At 55.3% G+C, this 12,779-nt stretch overlaps 1 protein-coding gene across 2 annotated transcripts in view; it reads right to left on the bottom strand.

Annotated features, from left to right (window-relative positions):
- Nucleotides 1-294: 294 nt before the first annotated feature.
- The window catches only part of LOC139235555 (tetratricopeptide repeat protein 31), a 58,373-nt gene continuing 45,888 nt past the window's right edge, over nt 295-12,779 (bottom strand). For both annotated transcript variants that reach the window (XM_070866613.1, XM_070866614.1), the window contains 5 exons: nt 10,921-11,068; nt 9,607-9,681; nt 7,053-7,155; nt 1,888-1,994; nt 295-1,740 (listed from right to left, as the gene is read on the bottom strand). In XM_070866613.1, the coding sequence (XP_070722714.1) occupies nt 1,608-1,740; nt 1,888-1,994; nt 7,053-7,155; nt 9,607-9,681; nt 10,921-11,068 (566 nt within the window). In that variant the 3' untranslated portion in view covers nt 295-1,607. The remainder of the gene's footprint in view (nt 1,741-1,887; nt 1,995-7,052; nt 7,156-9,606; nt 9,682-10,920; nt 11,069-12,779) is intronic.

Raw genomic sequence — 12,779 nt, 5'->3', positions numbered from 1 at the left:
AGTATTTAGAAACCTCCTCACCAACCAGTGCTAACCAGGCAGCCAACAAGTCCCCATCTTGCTAACCTGTGGAACCATCAAACATTTAGAAAGCTGCTCACTAACCAGTGCAAAGGACACAATCCCCAGTGACAGTGGACTGTGTGCTGTGAGGCTCACCATGCTGTGTGGTGTATGTCAGGAGCTTTGACTGAAACATGGAGAGACAAAGTAAACGAGAGTCCGACTGGCATTTTATGTGGATATATATTTGCAGTCTCTGCCACTCATTTTTTCAAATCAATTTTTATCTGGTTATAGAAACTTGATTTTTTTTTAATATATATGTACAAGACATTGTGCATTTTATAAAAGGTAAAATCAGCTCATTTATTACAGGGTGCAACATTTTTAACAATCATCAGAATGCACGCCCTTCATTATGGCACCACGGTAGGGGCAGAGAGCGGGTTCTGAAAACCCTCCCCTAACCCCCCCGGAACACATTTCAGGACATGGTTTGTGGGGAGAATCAGCCAGACATGGCCATGGTGAAGACCAGGAGTTGAGGCAGCGCTGTGCAAGGCGGGCTCGCACAGGGCGGAAACGGTCTCTTGCAACCTCAAAGCCTTGCACTCACCGTAACAGCGCAGAGGGGAGAATCGGGGGGGGGGGGCACTGAAACCGTGGTGCTCACTCGGCTTCATGGTGAGGGCCACGGTCCCACTCATGTCCGTGGTAGAGGGCAACGCTTTCAGAAATTCCTCACCCACACCCCACTCTCCAAACAGTTGGTTCCTAATTTCACACATTTAATCGGGGGGGGGGGGGGGGGGGGGGGGGGAAGGGGGTGCCACAGGAGGAGAAATTATACTGCAGAGCTCTTCCACTCATTGTAGGGAAGCTGAGGCAGCCTTGCCGCCAGATAGCGCTCCCTTACCTCACGTCTTTCTGTCGGAGAGGGAACAGGGAATTCCAGCCAGACCTCCTACAGCTGGGGGTGGGAGGGGTAGGGAGGCTTCAAATGCCCCCGAGACACAGAGCAGCAAGTGCCCTGAAGGGCAAACGAGGAGGAGGCTGTCTGTTAAAAGGACACCCAGGCTGCACCACTTCCTGGGTGTCAGAGATGTGGGGGGGGGGGGGGGGGAAACTTTCAGCGTTTGTAGCCCCTGTGAACAGCTTCCATGATGCAGTGGGTGGACGCTCAAACAGGGAGCATTCATTGAAGAAGGGACTGCCAATGTTGCAGTCCCAATCCTCTGGTCTGTGCTCCTCACGAATGTGCAATCACTCGCTATACGAGTGTCGGAAACCCACGCTGGAAGTCCTGCTCTGTCACACGCAAACCCTCTTCCCTCTCATCCCACCAGCAGAAACACTTGGGAGCTCCTTTTCCGACTCAAAAACGTGCCTGTTTTTCCAAAGCGCTTGAAGACAACAAAAAAAGGATCCCCTGCAGCCGAGCCGAGGCGATGGTAATGTCCTCCATCACACATCCGCCCGTTCTGGTCCTCGATCCGTTCACTGTCGTAGTCAGTTATCCCGCGCATTGTGTGCCCTTGACAACTTGGGGCTTGCTTTTTAAAAAAAATATCAAAAAGGTGTGTGTTTGTGTGCCCAGCCGAGGTTTAATTCTGTGAGACCCTGCTGTCCACGCCTTTGTGCTGCGGAATGTGCCGGAAACGACACTCGTCTCCGAAGACACAGCCGATGCTCCTCCAGAAATGGCACTCCAGACTGGGTGGGATTTTCACCTTCTCCCTGTTGGAGTGAGAGAGCGGTTAGTCGCGGGGGGGGGGGGGGGGGGGGGCGAGTGAATCGACAGCAGGTACTAGGTCCCGTGTAACTGAGAGGTGACAAAGCAGCCGGGGGGGCAGGGGGGGGTCACGATGCAGGAGCGCTACTTACACAAGTGAAGGTTTAGTGGCTGGAGCAGCCAGCTTGGCTGCTCCGAGGTTTTTATAATTATTGTCGGGATGTCGAATCACCAGCTTGGTTCCTTCGAGTTCAATACCCTGCAGAGAGGAGGAGGGAGAGCAATCAGCACAGCAACACACTCCGTCCGGGCAAATGGCACTGGTGCAGAGATGGCATGGAGTGAATGACAAGTCCCACTGACAGCTCCCACCCAGTCCTCTGCCTGCCCCGTCTCCCGACTCTTGGCCTCGCTACCTCCTCTGGCCTCCAGTGCAATTCCTGATTCACCATGTTCGGTGGCTCCATCTACTGAATGATCAGAGAGGGCAATAACCAAGGCACGTAGATTTAAAGTAACTGGTAGAAGGATTCGAGGGGAGTTGAGGAGAACCTTTTTCACCCAGCGGGTGGTGGGGGTCTGGAACTCACGGCCTGAAAGGGTGGTAGAGGCAGAAACCCTCACCACATTTAAACAGAACCTGGATGTGCACCTGAAGTGCTGTAACCTACAGGGCTATGGACCGAGAGCTGGAAAGTGGGATAAAGCTGGATAGCTCTTGGTCGGCCGGCGCGGACACGATGGGCCGAAATGACCTCCTTCTGTGCCGTAAATTCCAAGGCTTCAATGACTCTCGGCGTCATTGCTGAATGTTTCCTCTCCAAGGGCAAATGCTTTCTTCCCCCTCAATATCTCAGGTCTCTATCCTTGGTGATTGCACCTCGAGGAGGCTCCTTTTGCTGATTCACCCATTTTGCTCTTTGCCGCCACCCCCCCCCAAATCAGGACCCATGGCCTGCCCATCAAGTACTTTCTGTTACCACGGTGTCTTAACTCAAACAGCAGTCCGGCCTTCAAACAAAGCACATCCTAATTTCAACTACAATTCTAGACAAGCTGACACTGCAGTGTTCTCCCCTCACTCCAGCTCCTGCATTACTCCGATATTCCCGCACCCCAACCTGTCCTGTCCAACGTCCTCCTGGGTTCCAGAGTCCACCCAACCAACCCATGCCAACCGTTGACCTGTCAGTCTTCCACTGCGTTCCCCACCTTCCAGTCTCCCATTAACCCCACTGCACCCCCCCCACTAACCCCTCCTCCCCTAGTCCCCACTAACCCCTCCTCCCCTAGTCCCCACTAACCCCTCCTCTCCCAGTCCCCCACTAACCCCTCCTCCCCTAGTCCCCACTAACCCCTCCTCCCCTAGTCCCCACTAACCCCTCCTCCCCTAGTCCCCACTAACCCCTCCTCCCCCTAGTCCCCCCACTAACCCCTCCTCCCCGAGTCCCCACTAACCCCTCCTCCCCTAGTCCCCACTAACCCCTCCTCCCCTAGTCCCCACTAACCCCTCCTCCCCCTAGTCCCCCCACTAACCCCTCCTCCCCCTAGTCCCCCCACTAACCCCTCCTCCCCGAGTCCCCACTAACCCCTCCTCCCCTAGTCCCCACTAACCCCTCCTCCCCTAGTCCCCACTAACCCCTCCTCCCCCTAGTCCCCCCACTAACCCCTCCTCCCCCTAGTCCCCCCACTAACCCCTCCTCCCCTAGTCCCCACTAACCCCTCCTCCCCTAGTCCCCACTAACCCCTCCTCCCCTAGTCCCCACTAACCCCTCCTCCCCTAGTCCCCACTAACCCCTCCTCCCCTAGTCCCCACTAACCCCCTAGTCCCCACTAACCCCTCCTCCCCTAGCCCCCACTAACCCCTCCTCCCCTAGTCCCCACTAACCCCTCCTCCCCCTAGTCCCCCCACTAACCCTCCTCCCCTAGTCCCCACTAACCCCTCCTCCCCTAGTCCCCACTAACCCTCCCTCCCCTAGTCCCCACTAACCCCTCCTCCCCTAGTCCCCACTAACCCTCCTCCCCTAGCCCCCACTAACCCCTCCTCCCCTAGTCCCCACTAACCCCTCACCGCCATACCCCTCCCCCTAGTCCCCCACTAACCCCTCCTCCCCTAGTCCCCACTAACCCCTCCTCCCCTAGTCCCCACTAACCCCTCCTCCCCCTAGCCCCCACTAACCCCACTGCACCCCCCACTAACCCCTCCTCCCCTAGCCCCCACTAACCCCTCCTCCCCTAGTCCCCACTAACCCCTCCTCCCCCTAGTCCCCCACTAACCCCTCCTCCCCTAGTCCCCACTAACCCCTCCTCCCCGAGTCCCCACTAACCCCTCCTCCCCTAGTCCCCACTAACCCCTCCTCCCCGAGTCCCCACTAACCCCTCCTCCCCTAGTCCCCACTAACCCCTCCTCCCCTAGTCCCCACTAACCCCTCCTCCCCTAGTCCCCACTAACCCCTCCTCCCCTAGTCCCCACTAACCCCTCCTCCCCTAGTCCCCACTAACCCCTCCTCCCCTAGTCCCCACTAACCCCTCCTCCCCTAGTCCCCACTAACCCCTCCTCCCCCAGTCCCCCACTAACCCCTCCTCCCCCAGTCCCCCCACTAACCCCTCCTCCCCAGTCCCCCACTAACCCCTCCTCCCCTAGTCCCCACTAACCCCTCCTCCCCTAGTCCCCACTAACCCCTCCTCCCCCGAGTCCCCACTAACCCCTCCTCCCCTAGTCCCCACTAACCCCTCCTCCCCGAGTCCCCCACTAACCCCTCCTCCCCTATCCCCACTAACCCCTCCTCCCCTCCTCCCCACTAACCCCTCCTCCCCTAGTCCCCACTAACCCCTCCTCCCCTAGTCCACCACTAACCCCTCCTCCCCTAGTCCCCACTAACCCCTCCTCCCCTAGCCCCCCACTAACCCCTCCTCCCCTAGTCCCCCACTAACCCCTCCTCCCCTAGTCCCCCACTAACCCCTCCTCCCCTAGTCCCCACTAACCCCTCCTCCCCCTAGTCCCCCACTAACCCCTCCTCCCCTAGTCCCCACTAACCCCTCCTCTCCCAGTCCCCCACTAACCCCACTGCACCCCCCCCACTAACCCCTCCTCCCCTAGTCCCCACTAACCCCTCCTCCCCTAGTCCCCCACTAACCCCTCCTCCCTAGCCCCCCCCCACTAACCCCACTGCACCCCCCTCCCCAGTCCCAAACTAACCCTCCTCTCCCAGTCCCCCACTAACCCCTCCTCCCCTAGTCCCCACTAACCCCTCCTCCCCTAGTCCCCCACCAACCCCACTGCACCCCCCCCACTAACCCCTCCTCCCCTAGCCCCCACTAACCCCTCCTCCCCTAGTCCCCCACCAACCCCACTGCACCCCCCCCACTAACCCCTCCTCCCCTAGCCCCCACTAACCCCTCCTCCCCTAGTCCCCCACTAACCCACTGCACCCCCCCCACTAACCCCTCCTCCCCTAGTCCCCACTAAGCCCTCCTCCCCTAGTCCCCCACTAACCCCACTACACCCTCCCCACTAACCCCTCCTCCCCAGTCCCCCACTAACCCCTCCTCTCCCAGTCCCCCACTAACCCCTCCTCCCCTAGCTCCCCACTAACCCCACTGCACCCCCCCACTAACCCCTCCGCCCCAGTCCCCACTAAGCACTCCTCCCCCAGTCCCCCACTAACCCCTCCTCCCCCAGTCCCCACTAACCCCTCCTCCCCCTGCCCCCCCACTAACCCCTCCTCCCCCACTAACCCCTCCCTCCCCCTGCCCCCCACTAACATCTCCTCCCCCTGCCCCCCCACTAACCTCTCCTCCCCCTGCCCCCCACTAACCCCTCCTCCCCCAGTCCCCCACTAACCCCTCCTCCCCCAGTCCCCCACTAACCCCTCCTCCCCCAGTCCCCCACTAACCCCTCCTCCCCCAGTCCCCCACTAACCCCTCCTCCCCCTGCCCCCCCACTAACCCCTCCTCCCCCTGCCCCCCACTAACCCCTCCTCCCCCAGTCCCCCACTAACCCCTCCTCCCCCAGCCCCCCTCCACTAACCCCTCCTCCCCCAGTCCCCCACTAACCCCTCCTCCCCCAGTCCCCCACTAACTCCTCCTCCCCCAGTCCCCCACTAACCCCTCCTCCCCCTGCCCCCCACTAACCCCTCCTCCCCCTGCCCCCCACTAACCCCTCCTCCCCCTGCCCCCCACTAACCCCTCCTCCCCTCCTCCCCCACTAACCCCTCCTCCCCCTGCCCCCACTAACCCCTCCTCCCCCTGCCCCCCACTAACCCCTCCTCCCCCTGCCCCCCACTAACCCCTCCTCCCCCTGCCCCCCACTAACCCCTCCTCCCCCTGCCCCCCACTAACCCCTCCTCCCCCTGCCCCCCACTAACCCCTCCTCCCCCCTGCCCCCCACTAACCCCTCCTCCCCCAGTCCCCCACTAACACCTCCTCCCCCAGTCCCCCCACTAACTCCTCTCCCCTGCCCCCCACTAACCCCTCCTCCCCCACTAACCCCTCCTGCCCCAGATCCCCACGAACCCACTCCCCCGCTAACCCATCCCCTACCCCCATTAACCCCCTCCCCAATCCCCCACTAACGCCTCCCCCCAGTCCCCCACTAACCCCACCCCCAGTCCCCCACTAACCCCACCCCCCAGTCCCCCCACCCCCCACTAACCCCACCCCCCCAGTCCCCCACTAACCCCACCCCCCCACTAACCCCACTAACCCCTCCCCCCAGTCCCCCACTAACCCCTCCTCCCCCTGCCCCCCACTAACCCCTCCTCCCCCCTGCCCCCCACTAACTCCTCTCCCCTGCCCCCCACTAACCCCTCCTCCCCCAATCCCCCACTAACGCCTCCCCCCAGTCCCCCACTAACCCCACCCCCAGTCCCCCACTCACCCCACCCCCCAGTCCGTCCCCCCCAGTCCCCCACTAACCCCACCCCCCCACTAACCCCACCCCCCCCAGTCCTCCACTAACCCCACCCCCCCCAGTCCCCCACTAACCCCTCCCCCCAGTCCCCCACTAACCCCACCCCCCCAGTCACCCCTCCCCCTCTCCGAGTGAAGTATATTTCTTGCCTGGTACCTGTGACCAGCCAGTCGTTTCACATAGGCCTTTGCCAGACCCGTGCATTCTATATTCCTAGAGCTCCCACTAGTGGCGAGGAAACTCGTATAACATTTCAATTCACTACAGAGATCCCACTGTTTTTTTTTAAAAACACTTTTTGAAACATTATTCATTCCCATTGCGCATCACCACAAAACATTTTGTGGAGGAGCGCGTGCGGCCCTTGCTATGTGTCTGACAGAGAGAGTAAGTGTGTGCAAGTACCTGTAACTCCGCAATGGCACGCTCGGCTCCCTGTTTGGTCGTGAAGTTAATGAAGGCACAAAAGCGATCTTGAAGCATTCTGATACTGTGTATAGTTCCGACACTGCAGGGGCAACACAAGGAAAGGGATTTTCAGCAAATCCTGGCTAGAGTTCCCCTCGAGCCTGTTCCTCCATTCTGTGAGATCATGGCTGATCTGTGACCTAACTCTCCATATAACCACCTATATCCCTTAATTCCTTTGGTTAACAAAAAGCTATCAATCTCCGATTTAAAATTAACAATTGACCCAGCATCAATTACCGTTTGGGGAAGAGAGTTCCAAACTTCTACCACTCTGTGTGTGTAGAAATGTTTCCTAATTTCACTCCTGAAAGGTCTGGCTCTAATGTTTAGACTGTGAGCCCCGAGTCCGAGACTCCCCAAGCAGCAGGAATAGTATCTCTCTATCTACCCTGTCTGCTCCCCTTAATATCCTGAAAACTCAGATCAGATCACCCTTTAATCTTTTAAATTCTAAGGAATACAACCCTAGTTTGTGAGAACTTTCCTCGTAACTTAACCCTTGAAGTCTGGGTATCATTCTGGTAAACCTATGCTACACTCCCTCCAAGGCCCATATATCCTCCCTATGGTGTGGTGCCCAGAACTGCTCAGTGCTCCAGGCGTGGTCTAACCAGGTCACTATACTTCCAAGTGGCTGGATAGACAGGTGGAGGGAGGCTGGTAAAACAGACATCCACACTGCTGTGAGTTGCTGCGTGTCACAGGGAACATGGGCAGCCCATACAATCGGTGAATTGTTTTTCATGGTCGATGATCTTACTCCGCTCCGTCTTCCCAGGCTATCGCCTGACCTGTTCAGGCAACTGGCATTTCACCACGGCCAGAGCCGGCCATTTAGCAAAGTGGGAGTGGAATCTGTGAAATCGACACCGCATTCTGGGGCAGAGTATATTATGCCACAGTAAGAACATAAGAAATAGGAGCAGGAGTCGGCCATACGGACCCTCGAGCCTGCGCCGCCATTCAGTAAGATCAGGGCTGATCTTCGACCTCAACTCCACTTGCCCACCCGATCCCCATATCCCTCGATTCCCCTAGAGTCCAACAATCTATCTATCTCAGTCTTGAATATACTCAGAGACTCAGCATCCACAGCCCTCTGGGGCAGAGAATTCCAAATATTCACCAACTCTGAGTGAAGAAATTCTTCCTCATCTCTGTCTTAAATGGCCTACTCCTTGCCCTGAGACTGTGGCCTCTAGTTCTAAACACTCCAGCCCGGGAGAAACAACCTCTCAGCATCTACCCTGTCAATCCCCTTCAGAATCTTGTATGTTTCAATGAGATCACCTCTTATTCTTCTAACTCGAGAGAATATAGGCCCATTCTACACAATCTATCATCATAGACAGTCCTCTCATCCCAGGAATCAATCTAGTGAACTTTCGTTGCACCGCCTCCAAGTATATCCTTCCTTAGATAAGGAGACCAAAACTGTGCACAGTACTCCAGGTGTGGTCTCACCAGGGCCCTGTACAATTGTAGCAAGGCTTCCTTACTCTTATACTCCAACCCCCTTACAATAAAGGCCAACATGCCATTTGCCTTCCTTATTGCTTCCTGTACCTACATGCTAGCTTTTGGTGTTTCTTGCACAAGGGACACCCAAATCTCTCTGAACTGCAACACTTAAAAGTTTCTCACCATTTAAAAAATATTCCGTTTTTCTATTCTTCCCACCAAAGTGAATAACCTCACATTTCCCCACATTATACTCCATCTGCCACCTGACTGCCCGCTCACTGAGTCTATCTATATCCCTTTGCAGACTGTGTGTTCTCTTCACAGCTCACTGTCCCACCCAGCTTTGTATCGTTAGCAAACTTGGATACATTACACTCTGTCCCTTCATCTCGATCATTAATTATGGATTGTAAATAACTGAGGCCCCAGCTCTCATCCTTGCGGCACCCCACGAGTCACCCCCTGCCAACCCGAAAAAGACCCGGTTATCCCTACTCTCTGTTAACCAATCTTCTATCTAATACAGTAGGGTACAATAGTGCAGCGGTTGCAGTACTGGACCAATAATCCAGAAAATATATGAGCTCAAATCCCATCGTGGCAAGTTTGAGAATTTAAACTAAGTTTTTTAAAAATCTGGAAAAAAAAAAGTTGGGGTCACTAAAAGTGTCCACAAAGCTGTCGTCTTAAAAGCCCAACTGGGTCAAATATCGCGTTAGGGAAGGAAACCTGCTGTCCTTACCCAGTCTGGGCCTACATGTGACTCCAGTCCCACACTAACGTGGTTGACTATAACTGCCCCCTGAAGTGTCCGAGCAAGGTACTCAATTGTATCGACACCTCAGAAACAGGCGAGCAAGGCACCCAGATATGAGAGAGAAGGTTTGTGAGACGATCTTACAATCACACGTGGGCTCTCAATTTACAGACCCATCGCGGCACTAACACCTTCGTAAACCCGCTGTAAAATACCGCACACTCCGGAATCCTCCGCCTCAGCGTTGCTCTTAATTAAGTGACTCACTTTTCAAACATTATGCGCAATGATTCTTCGGTAATACGAGTGGTTACGTTCCCAATCCAGATCGGAAACAGTTCCCTGAAAAACACAAGATTTCCACTGTTACAATCCAAACACAAAGAAACCTGCGCAACAACACAAGGACAGAGAGCGAGATTAAAAGCACGAATACACACAATCTTTCAAAGCAGGATTGCAGGCGGAAGGAGCCAGATGCTTGAAATGTGCCCCTGGGTTTATATATTGGGGAGGGGGTAGGGGCATGAATACAAAGCAGGGAGGTGGTGATCAATCGGTGCAGGGCAATGGCTAGCCCACAGCCGGGTGGTGGCGTTACAGGAGGGGAACCGTGGAGAATGTGCAATGTAGATTCACTGTAATCAGCTCAGGGATACGAGGATGTAGTGATAGTGGGCGGTTTGGAAAACCCGAGCTTTATTCACTGGAGCACAGAGGGATCAAACAGTGTTCAAAATTTAAATAAGGTTCGAGAGGCTGAAAGGTTATTTCCACTGAACAGTGAAATGACGAAGGGACAGGCCCAGAACTAGTACGAGAAGAATAATTGGGGGAGGGGAGGGGAGGGACAGAAGGTTGGATTCCTTTATTTTCACAGTTATTAGAATACAGACTGCTTTACCACAAGGGGCTATCAAAGTCAGAGCAGGTCTCCAGTCGGTCCTGGTTAACCATTGCCACTGGATAAAGGCCGAGCTCTGTCAAGCCCGTGTGGTGGCTGGTGTGCAACAGTCACCACACGTTAAAAAAATCCACCCACAGGCATGTTCCACCGCTTCAACTGGAGCTCAGGACTGGGAGATTAGATCCTTCATTGAAACATCTGTGAACTCATGTGGAAGCAAGTCATCCTCGTTCGAGGGACCGCCTATGATGATCAAAGTCAAGCAAATTAAAGCATTTAACACGTGAAGGAAAATATTGTGGGGAATAGGAAAAGGGCAGGGTAATGGGGTTAGAGTGGGTAACTGCAGTTGGGGGGGGGGGGAGCAGTCATGAGGCGCCAAATGGCCTCTTTCGGTACCTAAACCTGTGCGTCTATAACCGTATCACCTCGTCTCTGTTCTGCAAAAGAGAATGACAGATACTTGCTTATAAACGCAGGAAAAAATGCTTAACCTGGGAGTGGAACATAGGAACAAATGGAGGCCGCTCAGACCCTCGAGCCTGTTCTGCAACTCATTTAGATCATGGCAGATCTGTATCTTAACTCCATCTACCTGCCTTGGCTCCGTAACCCCCAATAGCCTTGCCCAAGTGATTATAATGGGCCCTGCCCTCAGTACTCGCTGCACTTACCTTGGCTGCTGCAGCTGTGGCTGCACTAACACGGAGCTGGATTTATGTTTTAGCTGGTTTGAGGATTTTTTCACACGTACAAAGTCCTTATCGTCTTCGTCCGATACGTATACGCTTGTGTTAATATGGCTGTTTCGGGGTTTCTGGTCTGAAGCAAAGACAGAAACGATTAGGGTGGGGGGTGGAAGAAATGAAACTATCCACAAAGCCCAAAGCTGGTTAAACAATTATTGTTCACAAATTAATGATGGGGTCCGAGGGAATACGATGGGCCGAGTGGCCTCCTTTGCCGGGGAGGCTGCGAGCGGACTCGAACTCACCAACAGAACCTTCTTCACTTAGTCCATGCTCCCAAACGTGCCTCCTCCTCCTTGCCCGCCACAGCTGCAGGTACCTCGCCCAAGGCTCCATTCCTCATGTGCCCTTTAGTGTCCATCCCTTGGTGTGTCAGCCGTGGCTCAGTGGGCAGCACTCTCGCCTTTGAGTGAGAAGTTTGTGGGTTCAAGTCCCACTCCATAAACTTGAACACATAGGCCGACACTCCCAGTGCAGTGCTGAGGGAGTGCTGCACTGTCGGAGGTGCCATCTTTCGGATGAGACGTTAAACCGAGGCCCCGTCTGCTCTCTCAGGTGAACGTAAAAGATCCCATGGCAATATTTCGAAGAGCAGGGGAGTTATCCCCAGGTGGCCTGGCCAATATTTATCCCTCAATCAACATAATAAAAGATTATCTGGTCATTATCACATTGCTGTTTGTGGGAGCTTGCTGTGTGCAATTTGGCTGTCGCGTTTCCTGCATTACAACAGTGACTACACCCCAAAAGTACTTCATTGGCTGTAAAGTGCTTTGAGACGTTCAGTGGTCGTGAAAGGCACTATATAAATGCACGATGTAACTATTTGCACTGCACTTTTTTGAATGACAGGCGACAAGCCCCCCACCCCCCCATCAAACTCCGCACTCCCGCCCCCCCCCCCCCCTCCCGGCCCGAATCATGCCACACGTGGTGCCGAGAAGCAGGACCTGAGGCTCTGACTCTCTCCCCTCCGGCCGGCGTAGTGGGGCCGAGGGTGGCCGACGTAGTGTGGGGGAAAGAGAGCAGCGGCGAGAGGCAGAGAGTAGCAGGTGTAGGGCCGAGAGCGGCGGTCCTTTGCCCGATAACAAGAGAGAGGCTGGAGGAGGGGGGGGGGGGTGGGGGGGGGGGGGGGGGGGAGATGGGGGGGAAGACGGATCACATTCTTCCAACCTGCTACAAGGGACATTATTGGGGTGGATGATATCCAAAAGTCACAACACTGTCACTATTCACTTCATACCCAATAAACCTATTAACAATCCGTACACAATGTCTGCCCCATCTATGGTGGGGGGGAATGCAGTTCAACTGAGGCAAGGCACCTCAGCTGGGGGAGGGTTAAGGCACTTTGGCCGGCCCTTGCTGAATTCTGGGGAGCTCTGTCCTCACGCTTCAGGAAGTCAAAGTGGACCGAGTTACAATTTGCAAAGTCAGTGAGATGGACGGTTCCAGTGACACATTCCTGTGAAACTTCAGAGTGTGGCTTATCCTCCAAGGGGACCAATCATAGACAAAGGGTGGAGCATGTTGGCTATTTTTTCACTACAAATACGCGTGCCCATTAATGCACGTCTTTCTTTCATTCGGCACAACTGGCCTGTGCCGGTGTTCATGCTACACACAAGCCTCCTTCTCACTCTACTTTGTCTCACCCCATCAATAGTTTGTGAGGTGTCATTTCTATGACTGCTACCCTCAATAAATACATTGACTATGTCCTGGAGCTCAGCCTCTGAATGTGCGCAGACGCAGGTGTCGTTCGCGTACTGTAGCTCGGCGAC

The sequence above is a fragment of the Pristiophorus japonicus genome, chromosome 2 (genome assembly GCF_044704955.1).
Source record: "Pristiophorus japonicus isolate sPriJap1 chromosome 2, sPriJap1.hap1, whole genome shotgun sequence".
NCBI lineage: Eukaryota > Metazoa > Chordata > Chondrichthyes > Pristiophoridae > Pristiophorus > Pristiophorus japonicus.
This window is presented reverse-complemented; position numbering and strand designations above follow the sequence as displayed.